This window comes from Taeniopygia guttata, chromosome 3 (assembly GCF_048771995.1).
Source record: "Taeniopygia guttata chromosome 3, bTaeGut7.mat, whole genome shotgun sequence".
Lineage (NCBI taxonomy): Eukaryota > Metazoa > Chordata > Aves > Passeriformes > Estrildidae > Taeniopygia > Taeniopygia guttata.
In genome coordinates, this window is record NC_133027.1 from 109,952,652 (window position 1) to 109,974,926 (window position 22,275).

A 22,275-nucleotide genomic window follows, 5' to 3' on the forward strand; every position below is an offset into this window, starting at 1 on the left:
CTCAAAGATCTGTTTGGGCTGGACATTAGGAAGCATTTCTTTGAGAGGATGGTCAAACACTGGACCAGGCTGAAGAGGTTGTTGATGCCCCAAGCCTGTCAGTGTTTGAGAGGTGTTTGGACAATGCCCTGAACAATATGCTTTAACTTTGTCAGGCAGTTGGACAAGCTGATCATTGTCCCTTCCAAGTGAAATAGTCTAGTCTATTTTATTCTAGAACATGTAGCAATGTGAGTATACAGAACACTGCTCAAAGCCATTTATAATCTGTTTATTTCCTGATTTTTCTAACATAAAAGCATTCTAATATGAATAAACAAGAAAAGAAAAACTATTTAGTCTAAGACTGTTTTATGAAATACAGTGGAAAATATTATACTCAAACCATACTTCATCTAGTTGTAGACTTTTCCTTTAGAAAAGTGGACTCTGCTATTAAATGAAAACATATTGTTCAGACTTGCAAACATAATTGTGCAAACATAATGTCTGGTTACAAAGGCAGCTAGGTAAGTTTGTTAATTTTATTTTAAGCTCTGTGAGATCAGAAGCATTTCATATATCAATTCATCAGGTGTATCTCACATTGTGTTCTATATTTCTATTTTGGAAATATTTAGATCAAGCAATTACTCAGAACAAGATATGAAAATTTCCATGTTCTTGCTCTAACATACACTATTTACTCAACAGATTTTATTCTTCAGTCCTCCCAAAAATAAAATAAAGCAAAACAACAACAACAACAACAACAACAAAAACACCAAAAAAAAAAAAACCCACGAAATTTTGGTCCCCAAAATCTGAAATGTCCAAATAATAAAGGTGTATGATAAGCTAATATATATAAAAAGATAAGTAAATTGCTCATCATCACAAAATGTCAGAATTACGATTGGTGCATGAGTCATTATCCATAGCTATGTTAGGGTTGCATGTTGGTTTGTTTTTTCCATTGGGTGTACATTTCACTCACAAATGATGCACAAGATAGAACTACCCAGAGTATTAACTGAAGTTGTATAGTAAAAGCCATTTTCTGAAGGACCTAGTGTTGTTTCTTGTAATGAAAACAATTAAGCAGAAAATTCAGAGTAAGAAAGGGCACTCATATGAAGAGGATAAATAGATTATTATCCTAGACAACTAAATTATATTCCTACTTCTACCAATGAGTTTGTAGAGAATTTCTTGAGTCAAATTTTTTTTGTGCTAGTTTTTTGGTGTACATGGATAAAGATGCTGATTCTGAATTGTAGATACATTACTCAATATAGTTGTAACTGAAGCAGAATGGAAGCTTTTTTGAACAGCAGATCATAAAATGACAACTGAGTATAATATTTTGGTACTTTTGACTTCAGTTTCTATTCTGTTAAGCGTAATCATTCTATACATTTGCAGCAAAGGTTAATTGATTAATTCTTGTAAAAGCCCTGAGGTGCTGTGATGATAAGCTTAGTATAAAAATGATTAGGAAATTAGATGTCTGTTTTGATTACCATTTTGATGGCATAGAATAAGCAAATTGTAAGCTATCATACTGAACTTGGAGAGCTTAATTGATTACCTACTTATTAATTAAATATGTGCTGAACATTAAACAGGGCTAAGAAATCTAGTGGAAATGTATGCATGTGTACTGTGCATAAAACTGTACTTACTATATGTCTAGAACTTAATTAAAATCACATTGGCTGATCATCATAGCAAAGGAAAAGCAGAGACAGACATAGAACCCAGCTAGCAGCCCAACAGTGTGTAATTCTCTTAATTCTAAAGCCTTCCTTTCCTTTCCACAGTATATACCATGTCTTTAGCAAGAATCATCTTTCCTCATATAACCCTTATTCAGGGCTCCAAAGCAAAACCTCCAAGCACTTAAGGAGACAGAAGTTGTGTGGAAAAAGATGAATTAACATAATACTTCAACTGGTATTTTCTTATATTGGAGGAGTGAAAACTGCAGAATTACTTCCATTCTGAAAATCAATTCTGTTACAGTAATGTATTAATTTAGGGTCTCTGGTACAAATTCTCTTTTAAATGCAGGCTGCTACATCCCATAAGGGTTTATCATACAGTTTCTCAAACATAATTTGAATCTTTAAGACTATTGCTGCCTGGTGTTCTATGTTTTATTACTTGACTGAACTTGAGATAATTGCTGGGGTGTTTTCATTAAATATATGTCTTATAGCAGGGTCTGAATTTAAATATAAGCTGATATGGAATGTGAGAACAATACGTATCAGCATCTTTGATTTCTCTCTGTGCACTTGATGGGAGTACACAATGACTATCACAGAGTTTCCCCAGCATATTCAGTCTTGTATCATTTTTTGTTAGCCTTTCATTCTTGCTGATCCCTGTCTTAGCTCATCTGACAGATTTTTGTCTGGTATCACAACTCCCCTGTATGCCGCTCAGTTTCGTCTCCTAGCTTGTTTCTCAGTAGTCCTGGATTTTAGCTATTCTTCCCTCCATCTTTTTTCCCAGCTCCTTTTACATAAATTGTCTAGTCCCATTTTCACCACAAAACCAACAAACCAAAACAAAAATAACAACAAAAACACAACTTTCACTAGTTTTCTCTTTTTCTCATCATTCAAAGGTTATTATCTTCTGAGCAGCATGGCTTTTTTATCCTATAGTTCCAGCTGTGGGCTTAGCTGAAACACAGTTCTTCAGGGGATAAACTATATTGGTAAAATATGTCTATGACTTACCAGTTTTATGTGCTCCTGTCATTAATATGCTAGCATAATTTCCCTTTTATATTGTTACTTTGGAATAGGAAATGATAGAATATTTCTGTAACATACTCAAAAATTTGAATGGTAGTTTAATGTCTTCATTAGAAGTCTGGCTACTTACCTGGTGCATAGGTAATAGGAATTCTCTCCTCTCTCTCATTTTTTAAAATTTTTCTTCCAGGAATCTATATCAACCTGCAGATTTGCACAACGAGTTGCTCTTATTAAGAATGAAGCAGTCCTTAATGAAGAAATTGACCCCAGATTGGTGAGAATTGTCTGGGGAAGAGGGAAGGAGATTGCTTGGTTTAAGTTTTATTAATCAATAGCAGTCAATGTGATGTTGGGGATTTAATACTGAAATGTCACATTAAATTGTTTTCAGATACAAGCTCCAACTTTTTTTCTTTAAAATAACTGCCACTTTAATTTTCTTTTCTTTTGGATCCCATTATATTTAAGTGCATCTTTATCAAATCTCTAAAGGATTTCTCAACTCTTAAAGCATCGAGGAGAAATGGTCACTTTCATTATCATCTTAGTGTTGTTTTTTTAGTGTGATAATTCCTAAATCATAGTCACAGATCATTGGATGGCTCTAAAACTCTAAGAATGTACTAAGACTGCTAGTCACTTGATGAAGGCACACAGCTGCACTGAAACAATTTGTGTATTCAAAAGCTGAGAAATACACCCAGTCCTTAATTGAAATTGATTCAAGGAACATTTTAGATAGGAAGAAAGAACTCTGTGAAGTTACCATAGGCAAAAAAGATGGAAACAAGCAAAGGAGACAGAAATAGCTAATTATTTAGCTAATAGTTTTATTCATTGTTACTTGATGATAATTAGCATATTTAAGTTACTGTTAATAATTGTGCCTTTATTTTTTCTTGTCTATTCTTCTTGCCTTTCAAAGGGAATAGAAGATCATGATCAAGTTTTCAGCTGGTTTACTTTTTCATTGTTATTATTTTTTTATTTTTCTTTGCAAGCAATTTCTAATGACAATAGTATCACAGAGTTAAAAAAAGGCAAAAAGCCCCAAACCCAATAGGCATTGAACAGCTTCTTTATTTATATCTGTGTGTTCTCTTTTCTTTTCTACATAGACTTTCTAGTAGCTAATAATGCAAAAGGTTTCTTCCATGGCCATAGAAAGCTTTGACTGAGGTAAAGCACATGCAGGCTCCTGAACATTTACTACATCCTGTGGAGCTATACTCCACGAGTTTGGTGTGTCTCACTCTGCAGGATCATTTAGCAAGAAAAGCAAAAGTGGACACATGAGAGTTAGAAAACCATCCCCTCTTGTGGAAAAGGCAGGGGAACACAAGTACCTTGAATTTATACGGCCCTGTGCTCATTACGGAATTTGTTGCCCATCTTAAGTATATTCCCAGGGTGCAACCCTATTATTCAAAGTGCTGGATTGAAGACTTTTTTTCATGAAAACAAAATTTTATTGTAATAAAATAATAGTAATTTTATGAAAAATCAAAATACAATTTATTGTTAGTATCTATCACATGTGAGTTGAATGCATGCTTTATAAAGGGGGTTCAGAGTACCTCTTGGTGCATCTGGGTTAAGTCAAATTGTTGTATAAACTTTATTCTTTATAGTGGAGAATTTCTGACTTTTTATCTTACTGAGAAAAGGAATTTGTAGCTGTTGTACTTTTAAGTGACTAATCTTTGAACTTCTCTCACTCATGGCTAAAGGACATAATTTAAACTGAAAATCAAGGTTTTGAATTAAACCTGATTTCTTTGGGTGTTCATGTAAAAATAGAAATGAAGTTATTTTGCATCCGTAGATTTTTGTCTTAATAATACTTGAAAACGAATCTTCTATCCATATCCTGAAATTGAGATTTCTGTTGTTGTCAGATTGAAGTTAGTCATTCTAACAAATATGAATATTGAACAGAGATGTTACTGTGTTTCAGATGTCTACCATTTTCCACTCCAGCACCAAATTCAATTTTCTTGACTCAGCAGCTGGCACAAACTACATCAGAGTGTGGCACCAAAATGGGGCAACATAAAATTAGGGTACAATGTTTGGCCTGCAACATTCTCTAAGTTTTCTTGCAACTTCTCTAATTAACAGTCATAATTTTAATAGACTATTAAATAAAAGAGTATGTTAGACTTTCATACTTTATTGTAAAAAAATCATTACTTTATTATACAAAAAAAAAAAACCCTACATATTTAGAGTTAAAAGAAGTAATCATATGCATGTTTAAAGTAATTTGATTTTCAAAGTAAAAACTTAGGAAGTTATGATAAAATTTATCCATTAAAAGAAATAGAAATGTTTGAAGGAGCTTTAATATCCAGTGAAAATATGTGTCATCAATTTCAACAATCTCATTACTGGAAAGTGCATGCAATCAAAAGTGATTAATTTTCCTTAAAAATATTCTTCTCTTGGAAACTTATTTTGTACATGGTATCAGTGTATGCAAATCCACCTAGAATTATCTCTGGCCTACTGGTACATTTGAGCCATATAAAAGGGAGCCTTCATTAAATGATCAACCATAAAGTGTCCAAGAATACACTCGTTCATGTCTTAGACTTAGGTATTTGCGTATTGCCCTGCTTTGTAGAACTTGGCTTTGAGACTTTAATGATTAGTAAAATTTAGTTTGATACAGATATTTATTCCCAAAGTGCAGATTCTGACAATGACTTCCTATAATTTAAAAATCTAATTAAGTTTTCAATGTAATATTATCACTTTACTTTTCATTAATACAATTTAATTTCATTATGTTACTTCATACCATCAGTTTGTTGCTAGCAACTGATGTATCCTACAAGTATAGCATGCAATAATTCTAACAATAGAGGGACGTCATATGAAAAAGAAAAAAGGTAAGACTAAAATTGATACTGCTTTGAAATTTCTGTTTCTATAAGGCAAAGCAAAAAAATCACTTTTGTTGTGTAGTTGCCCTCACTCTAACAAAGATGTCAGTTCTTGAATGTTTTTTCATTATTAAGAGGCAAAACTAGTAGTCAGGAAAACTTTTTATTCCTATGACAAATAATATTTCTCTTTTACAAAATATCTTTTGAACTCTTTCTGTGCAGCCAAGTCTTCTAACACAAGAATTTACTGTATTTGGAAGACTTTTCTTGGGTTTATAAGTGGAAAAAGAGAAAAAAACGTCACTTGGTGTATTTAAGGCATTTTGACAGTTTTTAGAAAAGATATTTTTTTAAAAAAGGAGAAAACTAAATTATATTTACCTAAACTATGATTTTTTTGTACTGAAAAAATAATAATCTAACTATTAATTTGTAGGAGATGCTTAGTTTATGCCTTGCTGTTTGCAGATGATTGTCCAGCTGAAAAAGGAGATTCAGGATTTGAAGGATGAGCTGGCACTGGTGACTGGCAAGCAAAGAACATCGGAGCTTTCCCAAGAAGAGCTACTTCAGTAATGTCTTACATTGTTTCCATTTACTTCTTTTATTATTATACTTTTCATCAGTTTCTTTATTGGCATAAATACTTAAATTCATTTCAGAGTTTTAAACTTCCTTGTGAATAAGTGGCATTAGGTGCCAGTTTAGAATGGCAGATTTCCATGAAAAGCTCTATGAGGCTGCTGGCTGTGTTTTTGCAGCCTCAGCACTGAGGAAGTGAAGTAAACGCTAAGGATGGGGATGCCTGTCAAATGCCAGGCAAAAAAAAAGTGTTGTATAATAGGGCAGAAAGAAAAACAGTCTCTCTCCAAACTGGATATGCAATCTGAGTGGATTTCAAAAAAATATTCTTGTGCTAAGATGTATCCTGCTGCAGCATTAGTTTGACATAAGAAAAAACCAAAAGAAATCTCACATTTTGGATCCACAATTAATCAATGTCATGCAAGCCAAATACTTTTTTTTTTAACTGAACATGTTTTTGAAACATAATACTGAGTCATGTAAGTATTGTAACATTCTGTAGCTTTTGGTAACAGATCAGTACAGCACCTAGGAACTTTCTAATTATTATATATTTACTCAGGTCTAAATGTTCGCAATTACTGAATTCAATTACTAGGCTTGAAAAATTGAGTATGTAGTATGGACTTATTTAATTACTGTACCTAAACACTATAAAGAAAGAAGTACCTGCCTAATTTTGTTTGATTAGTATATTAACAGTACCAATTTCTGAAGGGAGTGCTCCAGAAGATAACTACCAGGGCTAACAATCTCCCCTGACACACAGGAGGGTCTGGAGGCATGAGGAGAAGCTGCTACCTTGAACCTTGAATTTCTCGTGTAGATTGTTGTCATTATTAATTATTTACATCAGCAGTTATCAGTATATTCTCCTAAACAGAAATTTCCCTGCAGTTCCTATGGAGTTTATATATATATATATATATATATATATATATATATATATATATATATATGTCATCTGCCCAAACACAAGAGTCAAATGCACAAAAAACATTACAGAGTAGCACTAGATGTGCCAAGACTAGCCACAGAAAAAAAAGTACCTTTGTTTTTCATTATATGCAGAATTAAATGCCCTTTTTTAGTTAGTTTCTTTTTACCCTTAGAGAAGGGTAAAAAGAAACCTTTTTAGTCTTCAAAAGATGACTGACTTTCAGTGATTTTATTCAGACATACTTAAATAATATATATGTTGACTTAAATAAGTGCTTTAAATGAATTATTATAAAAATCTGTCACATTAATTTTCCACTGTGGTCTTGTTTGCTGCTTACTTTGTATAGAGAAACTGGGGTTTTGAAAATCTTTTGGGTTTTCTTAGACCACAGTCACAAATCTTATTTCCTAAGATTTTTTACCTTTTTGCCGTGGAAATGGCAGTCTTATAAATAGGAATAGGTTATAAATAGTAATGGATTAATGGTTGATTAAGTTTTTCATTATGATTATGCAAAGAAAAACTAGGAATGTACTATTTGCATACAATTGCACTATAGCATACATCTGGGAGGTCCGAATTCATAAATGTGACTAAAAAGTGTATTAGTTTTATGTTTTTCCTTTTTATTTATGTGGCACAATACATAGTGCATTACACTATTAGAAAATGTTTCTTCTGAGTTCATAACAAGGAATTTTGCATCCCATTACTCCAGAAAGAAGCCGGGGGTAGACTTTTATGAGTTTCTACCTGCATTAAGTCACATAATGATAAATAACTTTCACGGACCTCAGCTACAGTAGGTCAGTGCAAAATGTTAAGGTTTCTGAATTTATCATTTACTTGTATTTATTCAGGCTTATGCAGCACATGTATTCATTCTTTCTTAGAATAAATGCTGTGGAATTAAAATACAGAAGAGCACTTAAGTACTGCTGACTTGGGATATAGTAATTTTCCTGAAGATCAATACTAAACAAGAAGAGCCTCAAACAATTTACCCTATCAGTCGTCAATGCCATATAACAACATTTTTCAGTGATTGTTTTCTTTATATGTTTTAAAATGAAAAAAAAATAATTGGATATATAGAGTTTTTTTCAAACAGAGAGGCAAATAGAGTGTTAGGGAATAACTGCCACATACATGAGTCAGACTGGCTTGTTAGTACTTTGGAGTGCAGTTGAATGGAATGTTGAAAGCTAAGTTAATCTTTTCTAGAACAATTAAAGGCAAGGAAAATAGCAAATGTCAGGGTTTATAAGTTTTGCATTTCTCTGTGTTCATGCAAACAGCATGCTCACAGATAAACAACTGGATGCAGCTCAAACACCCAAATGAAAATATAATGAAATGATAGTATAAAAAGCCACTACTTCAATGACAGTATCTTTTTGTGGTTTTGAACATTTATACTTTTTGAGCTTGCTTTCATATGGCAATAACATTTGTGACCATGCTGATTTACATGACTGAGCTTGAGGTCCATAAATGTTCTGAGCATTTATGACAATCAGCAGATAGCATCTAAGTGTTCTGTCTCCAGTTAGAGTCTATCAACACATAACACCAAATCTCCATGGCAATTCTGTTTATTGGGACTGGCCATCTGAGTTTGGAGCTACTCATTATCTGGAGAGTTTGTACACATTAAAGAATAAATATACAAGTGAGTAGTCCAAACAGGAGTATGGACCTGGATCATGGCTGATAAAATCATGATTGACTATTACTGGAAAATGTCTGTGTTGGGATTTGCATCTGGTTTTGCATCTATAATGAAATCTAAATAATATTATTTATCAGGAGCCATACAGATCAGTTTGTTATGACAGGGAGAAGAAGAAAAGAAACTTGGTATAGGTGATAATGCAATATACTCTGTTGTGCTTTATTTCAAGGGGCCACCCAAGAATGATTCTTAAGACACTATTATTGTATGGGATTATTTTATTATTATTGTTTTTATTATTGATGCTTTTCTTAAATGTCAGAGAGGAAAGTCTAATTAATGTAATTATGGATTTCAAATGCTCCTTAGACATTTTTGCTTAGTTAGGATATCTTCTGTTTAAACTTAAACCATATCTCATCATGTGTGTATATATATCTATGTAAATAATTCAAGTTTATATAGTTCTTTTTCAAATTCTTAGACTTTGACTGAAGTCTGTGGTTAATTCTATTGTAAATAATTGACTAGTAAGGAGAACTGTTAGAAAGGATAATCTTATCCTTTGGATGTGTTTTAGTTTTTCTTTTTTTGATTCATCGTACATATTGTAACAGAGGTCACAGCAAAATTGATCTGCTGAAAGTATTCTGATACTGGGGTTTTTTTAATTCTTTGGTGCTGAGCACAGATGATCAAAGGTATAAAACATGTCTGTGATAAACTCCATGCACAGAGTACACATTTATTGTTTTTGTCCCACACAACACTATCTCAGGCACTTTTCAGTAGAAGACAGATGCCAAAATGAAACCAAGTTCAATGGTTCATGTGTAGATCCAATAGTTTTTAGTCTAACATAGTACTTATGGTATTGCATAGGGTTTTTTTCTCTCTACACATGTTGCAGGAACTAGGTGTTAGTAATTGCCCAGGAAGTAAGTGTTAATAATATGTGAAAATTATATTTTGTATGTTTCTTGACTTACTAAGTCAAGAAAAGCTGAATATTTCTTGCAACAATGGGCTTCATTCCACTTGCCTATATTCAGAGCATTCCCAAGGAAATTGGCGGGCTACTCAATGCAGTTGGACTTGCTAAATATTTTCAGGTAGTATATAATTAAGCTGGGTTTTATTCTTTATTTTTTTTCCTCAAAAATCAAATTCTTCAGGGATTAATTTTAATTTTTTCTCATTTAATGGAAGGAAAAAAATCTGTCAAATAGGCTTTCCTCTTAATTGCTACAATATCATGTCACCATTCACTAAGTTTAAAACAAAATGGAAAAAAAATGCTCTTGACTTTTCTTGGGAATGGTAAATTATAATATGATGCACCTTATCAGTTGTGTGACTAAAGCTACAGCTGTCTGGATTTCAGAATTCTGTGTTAAATGGTGAGCACTTGTATTACTGTGTCATATTTTTGATTTTATTAGTTTGTTCTCATAGATGCTAAGCACAAATTAATTTTTCTGGTCTCATTTTGTTTGTCTAAAAAGCAAGGCTTAAAAAATTCAGCTAGACTCCATAAGTGGTTCAGAATGTCGTTAGTAAAATGCTTCCAAAATCTGAATTGCTTGCTTTGGATCTTACCTTTTATTTCCTCAGCAGTAAAAGGCTGATCTAAAAATTTCTTTGAGCTGAAGAATTAGTTTTATATTTAAGAGAAAAAAAAAGTAGAAAGGGAGCTTTTTGAACTATTTTTAAAAAGTAGAAAATAACATCATACATCCCAAATACAAGGAAATTGTACTCTTTCGGGTTTAAGCATTATGCTTTAGAATAGAATTAAATTACCTTCAAATGATTTTTTTTTGTGAATAGCATGCCAAAAGTAAAAGAGAAAGTCCTTTTTGTTTGAATAATTTGTGATTTTTTTTAAAAATAATATAAATGAGCTCACTAGCAATTCTCAGTGTGTGCCCAGAAAGTCAGGATTTCAAATCAACGTCCTATGTTCCAGAGCACCCACGCTTCCAGAGCTTTTGCCAGCTGGAAATCTCTAAGAACAGCACCGGAAGTACTGGCTTAGCACTTTAATTTATTAATAACTTTACCTTATTTCTTTCAGATACATATGTTATTACAGACACTTCTATTTTTTACTTCAACAGTCATATATTGTTCATCTTACTCAGGTTCTGGAGATCTCATTACTTCTGTCTTTCATTTTTTTTCTGTTTCGACACAGTGACATCTGTATGCTATCATAGTATTAACAATATTGCACTGTTGTACAATATAGACCTTTAACAGTTACAGCTGTTGAACAAATGCCTTCTTTTACAAAGCAGAGCAAATGTTCTTATTTGCTGATATTATTATTCAATTTCATTTGCAAGGTGGAAGAAATAAAGGCATATCACCTTGCCTTTTGTCAACACAGTTTTGCAGACCATAGATCTGTGTAGAAGTTAGCAGATTGACCAGCATGAACTGTGTAGGCAATATTCAAGAGAAAACAAGCTACCTTAGCTATAAAGTAGTCTTAAGATGTCTCACATTAACTGCTTGCTTAGATGCCTGATCTAGAATGCTATTAAATCAATGTATTTTTGTAGAGGACATATTTTCTCCTACATCTTATGAAATCTGTAGCAACAGCACAGAAAGTTCAGATTCTTAATGTACATGCTTAAGTTACATGCTTAAAGTGTAAATAATTTTCTGTGGTCCTCCTTTTTGTCTTAAGGCCCCTGAAAGCAGGGAAAAAAATCTTATTAAAACTGATCAACTTTTAGATTGAAACTATTCCAAGATAATAGACTGTAAAGTTCTTTTCAAAGGATAGCAAGTTTGTGTCAGCATGGGGGTGGGAGGGAAGTAGATGATATACTATATCCTGTTTTTAGTGTTCAAAATTATACCAGTCATCTAATGTCATATGGTTTCAACAGTAATAGTGAAATAAACTTATATTAGTGAGGTGTATGAGGAAAACATAACATAGCTTCTGTTGATTATTTATGTGTTTGAAAAAATCTTCGAGCCAGTTTTCAAATATATGATCAAAAGTGATCATAGAACCTTTTTGAATCTCACTGAAATCCATTAACTATTTGGTCAGATGAGTTCTTCTGAAGGTAAATATCTGTTTGCATCTTTTAGAAATTTGAATACTTTTTGATAGTCTTTTTCTTTTGAGCTTATAAATAATAACCTGTAAGTGACACTTTGCAGAGTTTTTTAGACTACTTCTGTCTCCTATACTGTAGGATTATCTTGGTGTTCATCCATATAAGTATATTTGGCTTGTTTGAATTGCTGTTATGCTTGTCCTATGTAATTTCATTTTATTTCAAGTTCTTCCTACTACTTTGCAGATTTTTTTTTTTTTTGATAAACTAAAGGTTGGTTTTCTCTTGCTAGTTTTAGATATACTCCAGTGATTAGAACATAACTACTGTTGTGGCCACAAGTATTAGCTGGCAGTGTGTAGCATTCCTTTCTGTATGTGCTTTTGGGTTGCTTTTACAAAGTGCTGTTGAAGAAGGAAATCATCTACTCAACAAGCTACTTGACATGTTCTTCTCTGCAAAAAAAAAAAAAAAAAAAAAGGCATGTGTAGGCACGTGTAGGCAGTAGGCACCTTTTTCCCTCATAAGCCAGTCTTGGTTTTATTATTGTCCAGTCTAAATCACCCCTTTTCTTACCAATACCAAGATTTAGAGCTGTGTGCATTTCATCATTGAAATAAATGCTTTTCAACTGCGTAGAATCTCATCTTACATCTGTTTGCCACGTGGTAGCCATCTAATTCAGAAGAATCTCCTGTAATATGTAGTTGTTAGAGCACTATATAGATATTTTTAAAAACTGTGTAAATCTTCCAGGCTGTAGAGACATAAGACACTCAAAGGCTTACTGCTCTTATTTACTACCCTGGTCTAAGACTGAACCAAATCAATGAAGCCTATACCAGGGCTATTATAATAAAACTATTCTATTAAATGTCTGCTGAAGGAATTGTCAAAGGCTCATGTAATTAGTTCCACTATTTAGTTACCTTAATTATTATTTCACTCAGGAGTTAGCACACTTTGGTTAAATGAGGGGTTAAGCAGTTATTTCTGGATACAGAATACTCTATAAATGTCAATTATGCTGTCATGTGTACTACCTGTCAGTAAGGTATTACAGCTCTTCTCAGGGCAATCTGGAAGTATTCTGTGTACCTTTACCTTCTGTCATTTCATTCACAGCAGTGCCTGGAAATACCTTTCCTTTTTTCCCTTATCTTCCATAGCATTAATAAAAGCCACTACTTTGAATCTCCATGGTCTTCCCATGCTCATGCACACTTGAAACTAACTTAGCTTCAAGTTAGCTATTCTTAAATGTAATAGTGGCTCTGCTTTCACTATCATGCATTTTTTAGTTCAATGGATTCATAAAACTTGTAGAGATGTGGCATTCCTTTTTAAAAAATATAGACATCATTATTAAACACAATGATAATTTTTGGAATTAATATATTTTAAAACAAATTAATACCAATTATGTTACCAATAGGAAAGTTATTGCAAAGTCAAAGTAAAAAACTTGTTTAATTAAAACTAACCCTCTAATTACCACAAGTTCTTCATTAGTTGTCTAGTTGGCAGCCTTGTTTTAAAAAACTTAGATTTTTTGCTCATGACAGAGTTCACAACTGACACACAAAATTAATAGTTATTTAAGTGAACTTAATTTTGATGCATAACATACAACGTCAGTGATAGGGGTTAAAAGGCAAGTTCTCTCAGGAATGAATCATGGCACATAAAGCAAGGTCAAAACAAGTCCTTCCAAATCTGTGTTTTGAGACTGTGCATCCTGCAAGTTATTGAGAGCTCCAGACTTTAAAAACATACTCAGTTGGCTGGAAGTGCTTTTCTGATGCATTTCAGCTGTGGCATTTGCATCCTGGTTCATCCAAACAAATGACTGATTCAGAAGCAGATTTTTAGAAAAAAATATAGGTGCATGTTATTTTAGTGAATGGGTGAGAGTGAAGTAGTACAGTGCTCAGTTAATCATTCTGCAGTTGTGCTATCAGAAAAATTGCATGGAATCTGAATTCCATGCAATGTGGGTGGAAAGCTTCTGTGATTTATGTGCAGTCTAATCAGTAAGCAGTCTTCATTAAAGAAGAATTTCTGAAGAGTGAAAGTAACACAAGGGAAATAAAGTTAATAATGTAAAAGCTGTCTCTGAGCTGCAGTACAGTGTGTGTTTACATTATTTGCAAAAGAAAACTTATCAAGAGGGAAAGGCTTCACCAAGAACTTGGGCCTGATTTACAGTCACTACTGAAAGAGCAGTGTTAGTTTAACACATTTCCATCCCAACTGTTTATGAGTGTTCTACTGTGAGTTTTCTTCCAAGCATCAGCATAAGGACTGTGCTTGACACAGCTTGTGGCTTCACATTCTGGTATCATGCCTCAAACCTGCCTGGATCAGCACTGTAATACCTTCCTTTTTGTACTATCTTAAAATGTAAAGGGCCACTATCAAAATTAATTTTAAATGAATCTTGTAAATCACTTAAAACTGTTCCCTTGACATTGACTTTAAAACTTTTGTGCATGTTTGTAATCTTTTGCTCCTATTTGGGGTTTTGTTGTTTGATTTTTTTTTTTTTCTTGTGAGCAGTGGGAAAGAAAGTCCCATTCTTTATTTACTGTGCTCTTTCACAGAAAATGGGTCTTTGTTTCATACTTCCATATTCTTCATCCTTCAGAGAATTTTTTCTGATACAGCAGGGTTCTGGCAATAGTCTTCAGCATAGCCTTGCTCTTATTAGTGTTCCCTGCTGTTCTCAGGGAAGAGCATTGCAGTAGTAAAAGAACAGAAATCTATTAAAAATTACCTTGGATGCTTCATTTGTTTTAATAACATCAAACAATATCTACTGCTCTGTAGTTTACCTTACAACATATAAGAGAAAAGAAAAAAAAGGGAATCACTTTGGATGTCCATGAGTTATAAGAGGCATCTTCATATGATACTTATTTTCCTGTTATGTGAAATTAACAGTGATCATCCACATTCCAGCTTTGATTAGCACAAATTCTGCATGAAAACATTTTTGAGAGCCTTACTAAGCTCAAACTAATGAAGAATGCATCATCTGGCTTCCTAATGTTATTAATGACAATAAATGAAAGATTATTAGTTTAGTATTTATACACAAAAATAGAGTTTTTAGGATTTCTAAAATATGCTTTTAGGTTTGGGGATTTTTTTTTAAATACTAGTTTAATATTTTCAGTGCAAATATTTTGTGGCTAGGTACTTCTGTTTCAGATTAATGGAGCCTTTTCTGATGTAACTCACCAGAATAAGAAAATTCATTTAAATAAATTAAATTGACCATCTTATGTTAGGAGAGTACCCAATACATGTATATACATATGGCATATTTCCACTGAAGCAGTTAAGTGTGACAAGTAAGCAATTTAGTAATTTTTAATTCAGTGTTTGTACCTAGCTCCATAATTAGGTTTCCATTGAATTTCAGTTAATTAAAAAGCTTCCATCATGGGTTTTGCTTTTCAAGCTGACTTTAAAAGCAGAGCAGTGTGAATTCTTAGCTCTAAATATTCTTTATAAGGGTCTCTCCAGTGTGATATAAAATTCCTGGTGTTGATCTTCAGATGATAATACAGAGAGCATCTCTTTATCTGGTTTTCTGCTCCAGTGAGTGATAGGTATTTGTTCCAAGGTTTTTGGTGTCATTTCATTACTGGTTCTTTGGCTTGATTATCTCAAATTTTGATTTTAGCTGGGGGATTATTTTTTTTTTTTGCTACCAATTGATATCTTGCAAAGCTCGTTTTTAAAGTTATAACAGAGAAATAGAATGTCAAACAGGAATTTATTTCTTCTGTAGTCCATCTTTCATATAACAGGGAGATCCAGGACTGCTGTAGTGCTAATCTCCGAAAATACAGTCAAGAAAAGAAAGCATAAAATCATTCTGTAAGCAGGACTTCCATATATTCAATATTGTGGAAAGTGATTTTGGTATGTTTGTTAGTTGATTTTTTCTCTTTTTCTTGATTCTAGCTGTTTTTCATTATATGCATGAACCAAAGCATTTGAACGTTTTTTCCTTCCCTCTAGTTTATGAGTTACCTTGGCACTCTTAATAGAACCTAAATATATGATTTTTCTAAATTATTTTCCCATTGATTTTTGGCAGTTTGTGTAATGGGGAAATTAAGGTTCAGCCTGGGTTGTTTTGGGGAGAAGAAAAGCTCAGTCACATAGAAAATTTTCAAACATGGTATATATTCTGTGTCCAGCATGCTCTTTCCTTTAGCAAGTTCATAATCAAAATACCCTTATTTGTGCAGCTTTATTTCCTAATTTCTGTTTTGAGAGGACATGAAAATGTTGGCCATTATCCTCAGCATAAAAGCATAAGTTAATATAAAGGTTAATTGCTCAGGTCTGTTTGAAAGAAACTAGTTCACAACTCTTACAGAAAGTAGGACATACTAACTAGGCTTACAGTCTCAGGGCTGAGCCACAATAGATGACTAAAAATACTTTTTTCCTATGCCTTTTTGCTATTCTATTATAACTAAGTTAAAAAATGGTCCTTTAGAAAAAGAATGATTTTATTTTACCTCATGATTTCATATTACTTTTGTTCTGCCACTTACCCATGCCTCTGAATAGGCCAAGAAAGCAAGATTTGCTGGAAAGTTCTCTGGACTTCTTGGTCTCTGTGAGTTTCTTGCTACTCTTGAACAGCTAGACCCTACTTTGTTCAGTGTTGGGATGTTTAATCTGTTTGTCTCGTTCAATTCTTGCTGACATTTTCTTGCAAAAATCTGTGAGAAAAACAGTTCAATGTGCATGCTCCTTGTAGAAAACTAAGGATCAAACATAGGTGACTATCTCAGAAGATGCTATTATTTCTAAGGAGAATTGTATTATCCATCTCTTGAAAGTAACAGAATTAAAAAGAAAAGTTATTTTGGCTCTCCTTTATTTCCAAAAAGGTTTTTCTCACTGTCTCCCTTATTGGAGAATGACTACAGCCAGAAGTCAGGTTTTGACCAGAAAGAATGTTCTAGACATGAAACTGTAGGTCCCTTTTTGAATCTTATAAATCTTTTACAGCCCTATTTTATATAATTTTGTGCTCTAGTTTTCATATATTCTATATATTTAATTTTATGGAGTATTTAGCGATAAATGGTAAACTGATTTTGACTGGAATATGAGAAGTAAAAAGTATATTCATCTTGTAAATTCTGTTGTCATTAGTTTCTGTGTCACCTAGCAAACAGATATACCTTGCCTAATATATATTAGGGAAAATTAGATGTACAGTCAGTATTCCTTTTTATTCTTATTATCTTCTGTATTTTTTCCCTTGCCCTACATTTGTTTATCCTTGATTAATCTTGTGGATGTTTCTGGAAATGAAGTAGCATTGTCTTTTTTTAATTTCTAAAACTGAAGATCTGAACTGTATAAATTCATCTCATTTTGACAGTCTTTGAGCTGCTAAATCACTTAAACAAAAGATGGTTACCAAGATCTACTCATTGAGAATAGAGTCTTTGAGTTGCAATTGTATTTCATTGTTTATTTTGTACCTTTGTTTAGTGCTTCAGTTTTCTGGAAGAAGTCCCAGAATGTCCGGTGTGTTGTCAGACTGTATTTTAGAAAGGGTTCTGATGTTTTTACATGGAAACCTAAAAGAGTGAGGGAGGCAGTGATTTCTTTTGCTAGAATTCATGGAGATTTGCATGGCTGGTTTTCTTTAATTTATTTATTTTTATTTTTGTTTTATCCATAGCATTTAGACTTGGATGGTCTTTTCCTTTTCTTGTTCTCATTCTTAAGGCTGAAATATTGAAAATTTATATAAAAATACACTGAAAATCTAGGGTCTCCTACAACCAGGAAAGAGGCTGAATTGGTTTATAACTTCAAATTTACACTGAGCTATTTTAAATTTGACTCGGTCTTTTGGTGCTCACATCTCTTTTGGCTTTTATGTACTGCTTGGAAATCAAAAAATTAGTTGGACTGTTGTGTTTTTTCAAGAATTCAGAAAAGGTAACATCAGAGAGGAAATAACAGTTTATATCTGTAACTACAGTTGTCTAGTTTGTTGCACTCAACAAAAACTTGACTCTTGACTGGAAAAATAATTTCAAAAAATAGAGCATTATGTTTCATAAATTATGTATTCTTTATCTTTCTCTCGAAATATTTTCACATTGTAGTAATTGTAATTATACAAGTTAGGGCAATTTTTGATTGATTCCCATACCCTAAATCTGCTGTAATCTGAGTATGGGTAAATCCCTGGCAACTGGATAATCTTTGAAAGGTTAAAACATCTCCTTCATAATTTCTAGTTCAAGGTAAAGGCCCATTTTTGTAGATGACTTCATATAGTCAGTCTAGACAATCTAATTATCAAAAATAATTTTTTACTTGTTTCCTCTTACTTACTGATACCAATAAGGTGCTTAAAATAGTGACAAGTAGTGACTCTGTGTCCCTGTAATCGCAATCATATTCTCGTTAATTGTATAAATGCCTCTCTTTTCCCAGTGCTTATGCAAATGCCTGCCTCCGTGGATGAAGGATTAATTCTCCTGCTCTTTGTGCTTAGTGTGTCTGCAGAGTATAAGTAACTTTGTACTATTGGCTTCTGTTCTGTTGTACTCTTAATGCTGTGAAAAATCATGTAGCAACAAGTAAAAGTTTGGTTTCTTTTACTGAGTAAATTTTGTTATCTCTTCAGCTGAGAAGCAACTCAATGCCAGTAATACTTCTGTAGCTAATATTTCTCTTTAAATATCCTCTCCTTCAAGCTCTCCACATGTAACACTCACATTGACTTCAGGGATTGTCCTATAAATTCAGATGTTGTGAATTTTGGATATTCGATGAGTGGAATATGCAATGTATATGTCTTGTTATTTAAGTGAAATTATGAAAATGGTAAAGCAAAGTTTGAAACTAACTCTTTTGTTTCCTTTTTCTTCTGAGTATTGCCACTTTGTTATCTCTAGAGTAGATAAATACTAAAACTTTTGTTATGTTTTCCAATTTTCATTCCAACCTTGCAGCTACTGATTTTCAGATATATATCTCCTGAAAATAATGTTGGGTTTTTTTCTGGTTGTCATGCATTTATTGTTTCACTCTTGAGCAGGGATTTCCTATTACTGTAATGTGAAGAATTTCAGTAAGAGAAGTCTTCAGAAGCAGGGAAATACTACAAAGCATACTCTAGGGTCAGCTTTGAATGCTGTGATATTATAATGCCTACAGTTTTTCTATGTTTTTACAACAAAGTGGTTCTGATAATAAAATGGCAACAAGATTCCCAGTCCTGTAACTGAAGAGGATAAATGAGTAGGAAGTGACATTCAGAAGGTTTGCATATTTAGTGGGAAGCTGAACAAAACTAGTCCAAAAGAAACACTAGGTGCAGAGAGGAACTCTTGCCCATCTTGGGCAGTTGGGCACTTGATGCACTCACCTTAGGTGTCCTAGCTCAGGCTCAGAACTTATGTTCATCATCTGAGGATGATAACCAAAATAAACATTTAAAATTATAAAATTATGCTTTACAGGGCACATGCTTGTCATTGTTGCCCACCATTTGCCTATTCAATAATTCAAATAGCATATGTCAGGAACAAGGAAGCTGTTAATCTGAACCCAGTTGATGGAGTTTGAATTTGCACTTGCAGTTTCCCTGAAATATACCTTAGTAAATAGGTTAAAGTCTAGTTTGGGCTTAGAAGTCCTCTTCCCTTTGTCTTGAAAATGAACTTCAATGCATCCTGGAATACAAGACCTGGAAAGATGGTGATAGCATGTAAGTGGAAGTGTGACTCTGTCTGTAGAGATGTGGCATCTGGCCTAAAACGTGGTATATTATGCCTGTATAGGTTTCTGGTCTGATAATTTTAATTTGGTTTTGATAAATAAAGAGGGTGCTTCTCTGTCAGGTTGTCTTATGAAGACCAAATTACTGAACTGCTTCTCCCTAAGGAAGATTTGGTTACATTTCATTCCTCAGAAGAGCAGTAGGTCTTTGAGAAGTGTATAAATATCTGCACTAAAAGATGGTTTGCCTTACTTGGTGATTGGAGCAGGTCATTTATGCAGGGAGTCTGTGCTATCTGCTGACTATTGTAATAGAAAAAGAAGTAGATTTTTCTTTTGCACAAATAATCATATATAGTAACAAATCCTATGCCCAAAATCTCTTAAAGTCTAGTCTTCTGAGAGAGCAGGTTTTAAGCCTGTTCAATTATGAGATAGCAGAAGAGCAAAAGGTTACAAATTAAACAAGAAAAAGAAAAGATTACTTCTAAGATACTTTTAGTCCAAGAACTATTCCTTAGCATGTGCCATTATGGTCAGATATGCAGTTGTAGAATCTTCATTATCAAATCTAGGTTTCATTAATCAGAACAAAAATACATTTCAAGTGCATGGACCTTGAAGAAAAATAGACTATTAATATCAGACAGCTTGGTACATTTCATATTGTATTTAACAAGCCACTTTGCAAAGTTGTCTGCTTGTTAGTGATTTTTTATTTTTTCTCTTAAAAATGTTGTTTCCAGGTTGGATGAGTTAATTGAAACATTTCTCAAAGATAATGATCCTGATAGCTCTCTGGATGTTGGTGCTGACATGCGGAAGATCAAGTATTCCTTTGTTCATATGAAGGTATTTTTTTTAAAAAGAGGTGAAAATGCGGCTGGCATTCTGAAAATAACTTGGAAATATTCATGGTTGAAAAGTGTTAAAAGAAATTCAGTGCAGTTGAGAGGTACGGGAAAAGGGTAAAGCATCTGAACTTTAATAGTGTGGAGGGCTCATAGAAAACTTAAATTTAGCTGGGAAAATTCAGCAGCATTTTGTGAAAACATCAGCAAGGATCCCAGCATACAGTGAATTGTAAGAGCACTGGAAGTTACTGGAACCAAGACAAATTTGTTTTATATGGAGAGATGTTCTCATCTGTATTTCCAGCATTACTGAGGCTTTATTTTGGACAAACTATGTTGAAAGAGGTAAAAATGCAGGTTAAAAACACTATATCCCTTTATCTGTCACTTTAATTCTTCTGATGGTGTTGCAAGACCTGAATCATTGAGAAAACAAGAAGCACTTGACAATTCTGAAATTGTAGAAGATAATACTTTTCTGTATTTTGCGATATAGTTTTTCCAATATGATAGTGTATACATTCCTGATTTTAATTTATTGTCCTTAAATAATTGGTTTTTAATTATATTTTTAATACTGAAAGTTCTGTGATACTAGAGAACACTGGAGTTTATGTGTAGAATGAGTAAAATAAATTGCACCCTTGCTAATGAATATTAAAAAATACAATTTGTTTCATACTTGATACGATGAATATAATTTGACAGTCAACTATGGCATGATTTTTTTCTGCCAAGAGTATAAAAAGGTTTTACTTGTCTTACTATAGCTAGACTCTCTCAGAATAGAATACAGAGCTAGAGGGAAAGTTAAAGGGGTATGCTTTTTTGTTTCTCTTTATAGCAAATTATAAATCATCCAATGACTTCAGGTAATAAACTGCTTTCACAAGACATCTCTGAAGAAAAAAACAGTAATGAAGAACTGGAAAAATTGAAAGGACTTCTGCAACAAAGAGACAATGAAATCAGTATCCTTTGTGGAGGAAAAAGTATTATTTGAGTTTGACATGATCTTACTTACAGCCATGTTCCTTTTTGTGAGAGAGGCTGTACTGTGTTAAAGGAAATACCCAATTCCCAGCTTTTATGTGACAGAACTTCCGCTTTGCACCTGCTTCTCTTTCTGTTTTTACCAAAATCAAAATCCTGCATCCAAGCACTACTTAGCTTTAGAATGGCCCAGCCAATAACCAAATATTGTGATCAGTCCACACCTAAAACATTTTCCACAAGCAAATTAAACTATGTGTTAGAGGGGGAAACTGATGCTATATAAAGACCAATCTATTACCTTACAAAGAATTGAATTTCCTGTATGTGTTATTTTTAGCCAAATGAAGTGTTGCTTTGGGGACTACTGGGCAATTTTCCCTTAGAACAAATATAAAACTTGTACTTTTTACATTTAAATTTAAATCTTTTTGCACATAAAAGTGCTAAACTGCTCAGGCGTGCTTTGTCCATTTCACTGCCTAATAGGAAACACGAGTAGCTGCACTGCAGTGCGATGGGTGGGAGGTATTTTTAGCAGGTTGGCAGACCTGTGGGCAAACCACAGCCACTGCAGCCCCAACTTTGTGGCTACTCAGTGGGGAAAGTTTGTAATGCAGCAGAGAAATTAAAATATGGGGTTGTTTAATGTAAAGGTAACAGGGGTTTTCTCACAGTTATTAGTAAAGAGAAAAGCCAGTTGCATTCTTTGTGCTCAA

At 33.3% G+C, this 22,275-nt stretch overlaps 1 protein-coding gene across 5 annotated transcripts in view; it reads left to right on the plus strand.

Annotated features, from left to right (window-relative positions):
• KIF6 (kinesin family member 6) overlaps nt 1-22,275 on the plus strand; it is a 143,380-nt gene that overhangs the window by 36,924 nt on the left and 84,181 nt on the right. For all 5 annotated transcript variants that reach the window (XM_030269215.4, XM_072927614.1, XM_072927616.1 and 2 more), the window contains exons 9-12: nt 2,938-3,024; nt 6,110-6,213; nt 20,456-20,561; nt 21,408-21,534. In XM_030269215.4, the coding sequence (XP_030125075.4) occupies nt 2,938-3,024; nt 6,110-6,213; nt 20,456-20,561; nt 21,408-21,534 (424 nt within the window). The remainder of the gene's footprint in view (nt 1-2,937; nt 3,025-6,109; nt 6,214-20,455; nt 20,562-21,407; nt 21,535-22,275) is intronic.